Source organism: Pterocles gutturalis, unplaced genomic scaffold (genome assembly GCF_000699245.1).
Source record: "Pterocles gutturalis isolate BGI_N339 unplaced genomic scaffold, ASM69924v1 scaffold4981, whole genome shotgun sequence".
In the NCBI taxonomy this organism is placed as follows: Eukaryota; Metazoa; Chordata; class Aves; order Pterocliformes; family Pteroclidae; genus Pterocles; species Pterocles gutturalis.
In genome coordinates, this window is record NW_010102804.1 from 2679 (window position 1) to 8248 (window position 5570).

The 5570-nt window shown below is 49.3% G+C and overlaps 1 protein-coding gene across 1 annotated transcript in view; it reads left to right on the forward strand.

The window, feature by feature from the left end:
* Positions 1-265: 265 nt before the first annotated feature.
* LRRC56 (leucine rich repeat containing 56) overlaps positions 266-5570 on the forward strand; it is a gene marked incomplete at both ends in the record, with an annotated part of 11731 nt that continues 6426 nt past the window's right edge. The window contains 3 exons of the mRNA XM_010086423.1: positions 266-446; positions 2507-2707; positions 4935-4999. Coding sequence (XP_010084725.1) covers positions 266-446; positions 2507-2707; positions 4935-4999 — 447 coding nt within the window. The remainder of the gene's footprint in view (positions 447-2506; positions 2708-4934; positions 5000-5570) is intronic.

Genomic DNA, 5570 nt, shown 5'->3' on the forward strand with positions numbered 1-5570 from the left:
AGTCATCAGTGGGTAAACAGCAAAGGAGCCTTTGGCTGGGGGCCATGCGTTTGCACTGCTCAGGACGTGTTCTCCATCAGTTTGAGTAGAAATTATGTGAGGAGAAAGCACAGTGCAATGGAACTCCCGACTGCAGTTAATTCTGGTGAATGAGGTGTAAGGTTTTCCCTCACAGGAGGCGTTGCAAGTTATATGACAGTCAAACAAACTGAACACTACTGTGCTGCTGGTCCACAGTGTGTTAAATATGTCCAAGTAACCACTTTCTCAATTTCTTCAGGAACCAGATTATAATTACAGAGCTGAAGTAAAAAAACTCATTCCTCACTTGGAGTACTTGGACGAAATACCAGCAAGCCAGACTGCTCTCCCTCCTTCCAAGAAGATGCATGAGGATTGGCTGATCATCAAGGAAGGTGGTTTAGCTGGAGACATTTCATGGTTAGGTATGTCAGGCTTCCTACCGAGGTTCATTTTTAAGGTTATGATGTGTGAAGAAGAAAGATGGAGAGCAAGCTGGCCTCTTCAAAGCCAACATTTAATTATAGCAAAGGGATGAAGGACGTTGTGTTCTTCACTTGAGAAGTAAGGAAGCTGGGATTCTGCACGGTGCAGCTTTAAATGAAAGCTGTTCTCAGCTAAGCATCAAGATCAGAAAAATGCAGACGAATTCTAGAACATGAAGCAAATGCTGGGAGTCTGTACTTAGCATTCATTCTGCATGATGGGAAAAAGCAAAGCTTGGGAAGGAATGTTTCAGCAACAGCTGTTCACAGCCCTTTCCATGGTAGCAGCCGATCACAGGTAGTAGGGATGCAGTAGGATTTCCTACACCAATTTAATAATAGGAAAGGCAATTTGGTCACCACCCCAGCAGCATCCTAGCAACTGAGATTGAGGGGTATTATGATAGACCTTTTCCATTTTCTTTGCTTCTGTGATTAAGTCCATTGCATTCATTAGTAGGGAGTAAATGGCTGGAAAAGAAATCTGTTGTCCCCTTGTGTGTAGCCTTGGTTATAGTTCAGATGTCCGTGCTTTTACATATCACACTACATGCACTTTACCACATACCATTAAATATTACAAAGTATTTCCTATAACTGCTCCTGTTGCTTCCCATTAGTGCGGGCAGTACAGTTAGCTTCCCAGCCCCCCCAGCTGTGGTTTGCCTGCCAACTGTACTCCATTAAAAATTTACTTTGTTTTGGAATAAGTACATGTGTTTGTCATTTACTTAATCCCTGTGGGTCCAAATCATTAGCTGTGATAGTAGTTATGGCAGGGAAAAAATCCATTAAAATCTGATCCCTCAGTGATGCTGCTTTGGCAATGCCAGCTATGATTCAGAAAATGAGTTAACAAAGTGAGCGGGCAGCAACAGTGGGGATGGAGCACAACATTGTGAATTTGTATTGTTGCCTTGTGTAACCAGTTATATTCTTGCCTTCAGCTCTAAACTGATGAGCTCATATAGTCAGGTTCAGACATCCCCATATTTTTCTTTCCTGTAGCACTGTTGACTCGGGTACTTTTTACTCACTGTGTATTTCATGGGTTTGCATTAACAACTGTGGCCAAGATATTTTAAAGATCCCTGACACTCAGCTCTTAAGGAAGTGCCCATATTATTACGGAGCTGATTGCCCTGTGGTGGAGCTGGTAGATGCTCAGCACTTTACAAAGAGTGCTGTTCATCTGGGCACCAAGATGCAGTGTGCTCTCCTGCGAGGTGTTGGCTCCATGTGCTCTCTTATAGCCGTGCTGTGCTCCTGGGACAGCCGGCAGTGGGCAGGTAAGGGGACAAGGCTCTGGCTGCTTTCGCTAGCTTTTGTGTAACCCAGCCTGCCCTGGAGTATTATCAGTTTTCACCTTTCTTTCTGTGGCAGAGAAGTATCTATCTCTGAGGCAGCAGTGGAGAAATCTCTCACTACCATTCCCAGATTTCCGTAACTCCTGGGACGTGGTTTGCCCTGATGGACTAACAGCTCTGGTAAGGTGGTCATCGCTGTCTGCCTTGTGCCTGGGTATTTCAGCAATATATTTTAGTATTTTTCATTTTTAATATGGTTCCCTGCCGGCAGGTGGGAAGCAATGAGGGGCAGCTCGCTCCTACCCTGGCACACAGGCGGGGGAAGCAACAGAGCTCTGCATGCACCCAGGTTCGCCCAGGGGCAATTGGAAATGGGTGATGATCACAGAGTGGTTCCTGGCTACGTCCTCTGCCAGCAGCCGCTCTTTGGTGCCCAGGAGGAGGGTGGAAAGGGGCTTTGGTTTAGTCGGGGTCCCCAGGTTCTGCTGTCTGCAGAGGACAGCTATGGGGTACCACGTAAGGACCCTCTGTCTCCAGGCTTGACCCATTCCAGCATGTTTCTTGTAGCTGCAGTGACAGATGTTTCTGTCCCCTGCAGCTGCCAGTGCAGCAGCAGTCACGATATCAGCAGTGTGCAGTGATGGTGTGAAGCCTTGTGTGGCTGTGCTCACCCTGGCAAAACGTCTTTCCTAGATCCATATCTGGGGGCAGTACCAAGGCAGTCTGGATGCAGCTCAAGACCCCTGACAACTTCCAGCCCTGGGACAGCACAGCGGTCTGCTAACGCAGGGACATCTACCAGTGCCTGCCTCCTTTCTGGTGGCCATCCTCATCCAGATCCCACTGTTTCTGATGGGCTGTTCACAGAAGATGACTCCAGCGATTTGACACATGGTAATGTATGTTTTTTAATCCTGTTCTTTCCCATACCCCCACCTCCTTCTGAACATGATTATTGCTGATAAAAGCCTGGGTGCTTTGAATACCACCCACCCGTGCTACTGCTACATCAGGCTCAGCGTATGTTTTCTTCCATAGGACTCACCTGCTCTTTATTTCCCCCCATAGGAGAAGGTGCAAGTCATCTGGGCTTCCCCCTCCTCAGCCCTTCACCGCCATGCATTGTGTGCTGCTGTCGCTCTTGACAGCCCCATACTGCAATGGTGCTCCCTTTTCCCACCTTGACAAAAGCTGTCCTGCTCAGTCCTTTAACTTCCACATCAGCCTACCTGGGGCTCCCTGAAGTCACGTCTGGCCACATCCTGTTCAGTCGTAGGAGTGTGGCCCAAGGTGGTCGTCCAGAAGGGTGTGGGGATGCACACTCACTCCCTGCTGGATCAGGTGCTCAAACCATGTGTACTGCAGCATCGCTGCTGTCAATGAACACCTTCTTTTGGGTTTCCAGGAGTGGGTCCCTCAGCAAGAGGAGTCAGTTCCTTGGCTTCACTTACCTGATCTACAGGCTAGCCCAAAACACGGGTGTACCACTGCCTGTGTGCCTTGGCCACCTGGAAGCACTGCCACATTAGCAGCTCCTGGGGACAGCTGGATGGAAAGGGAGTTCACTTCTGGTGCAGGATTTGGCACTTCCCAGGACATCCTTCCCTGGCTACTGGAAAGATCTTGTCAGTGCAGCTCCACTGGCTCGCAGTGTGCCGATTAGATAGGAGGGTGGTGTTTGTTTTCCCGGCATTGAGGGCTGCTTCTTCAGATGCCAGTCCCACCTCAGTTCCTTGCTGTAGGTAGGACTCAGATGATGAAGTAGGTGCAGGAGAGCAGACTTTGGCATCTTCAGGGATCTGCTTGGTAGAGTACCATGGGATAAAGCCCCAGAGGGAAGAGGGGCCCAGGAAGGCTGGTTGATATTCAAGGATCACCTCCTCCAAGCTCAGGGTCGACGCATCCCAACAAAGAGGAAGGCAGGCAAAAATGCCAGAAGGCTGCATGGGTGAACAAGGAACTCCTGGACAAAGTAAAGCACAAAAAGGAAGCCTGCAGGGGGTGGAAGCAAGGACAGGCAGCCTGGGAGGAAGACAGAGAAACTGTCTGAACATCCAGGGATCAGGTCAGGAGAGCTCAAGCCCTGATAGAATTAAATGTGTCCAGAGACATCAAGGGCAACAAGAAGAACTTCTCTAGGTACATTGGGGTTATGGGGACAGGCTGAGAGAGTTGGGGGTGTGCAGCCTGGAGAAGAGAAGTCTCCAGGGAGAACTTCCAGCACCTTCCAGTGCTGAAAGGGGGCTACAGGAGAGATGGGGGGTGGACTCTTGATCAAGGAGTGTAGTGACAGGACGAGGGGTAATGGCTTTAAGCTGACAGAGGGGAGATGGAGATGAGATGTGAGGAAGAAATGTTTTCCTGTGCGGGGGGTGAGGCAGTGGCCCAGGTTGCCCAGAGAAGCTGTGGATGCCCCATCCCTGGAGGGGTTCAAGGCCAGGCTGGATGAGGCTTTGAGCAACCTGGGCTGGTGGGAGGTGTCCCTGCCCATGGCAGGGGGTGGGACTGGATGATTTTAAGGTCCCTTCCAACCCAAACCATTCTGTGATTCTATGAGGCACTGCAGTGTCAACAGCTGAGTGCGCATTCAGAAAAGTTTGTGGAAACTGAATACAGTTTGCTACAGAATAACACCATAATTTCACCAGCACTTTTGGGTAGCTAGCACTAGTGAAAGCAGCACTTTACCCAATGTTCACTGCTTCTTCCCATGCCTTTGCTGCCTTGTCTCTTTTTTGGCAAGACCATCTGCATAGCCACATGGGGAACCTGATCGTGATCGAGATCCAGCTGAAAAATAACCCAGCAAAACAAACAAACAAAAAACCCCCAAAAAACAGATCTAGTTTTCATCTGGGTCTGTTCCCTGATCTGACTTACTGTGTGGCCACACAAATGTTTGCACCAGCACAGTGCAGGACCAGAAGGAGACAGATTCTGGTAGGAACAGATAAACTGCCTCTTAGCAGCAGCGTCAGGCCATGACAACTGACACTGGGAACCTGCACCATGAAATGTCACATCCTGCTGTCTATGGGAAGCGATGTTGCCTGATTTCAAAGACAGCACCATTTGTTAAACGCTGGAGTAAAATGTTTTCTTTTTTCTTTTTTTTTCTTAGGACTCTGTCAAGTGATATGTGGGAACCCCACCAAGGCCCTGCGTGCAAGGAGGCAAAAGCTGGGTGTATGTGTTTCTTGCGTTCTTCGTATTCCTGCCTGGGGACTCCCATAAACCCTGGGATAAGCTAAGTCCCACTGTGGCTTGTGGTGGCTCTCTCTCTTCTGTAGCCCAAAAGCCCCACAACACACAACTGGCCTTGAGAAGGATGGAGAGTCTCTTGCCCCAGTGTTACGAGCTGCCCATGTGGTAGCAGTAGTTAACCATCAGCTGTAAAGAAACGTGAAAATCATGTCAGATGCTGGCGGCACATTTCCTATCATCCTGGCTGAGCAAACACAAGGCAGGATTGCAACATTTGACAGTATTTCTGCAACAGCTATTAAGCAAAAGATATTTCTAGCAGTGTTTCTCTGATGTTGACATAAGTAGTCAGATCCCTGATACTGCAAGGATGTCCCTATGGACTGAACAAGCACAGCACCAAAGGTTGTTCCTCGTAGCAGTGGGTGGTAGCTCAGCCCCACAGCCCTCGTGTCAGCAGTAGCTTGGTGAGAGGATGCCCACGTGTGTACGGGGGAGCGGTGGGGCTTGTCATGGTCAGCTTTGGTGGGCCTGCGGGTCCGCACAGCGCGGA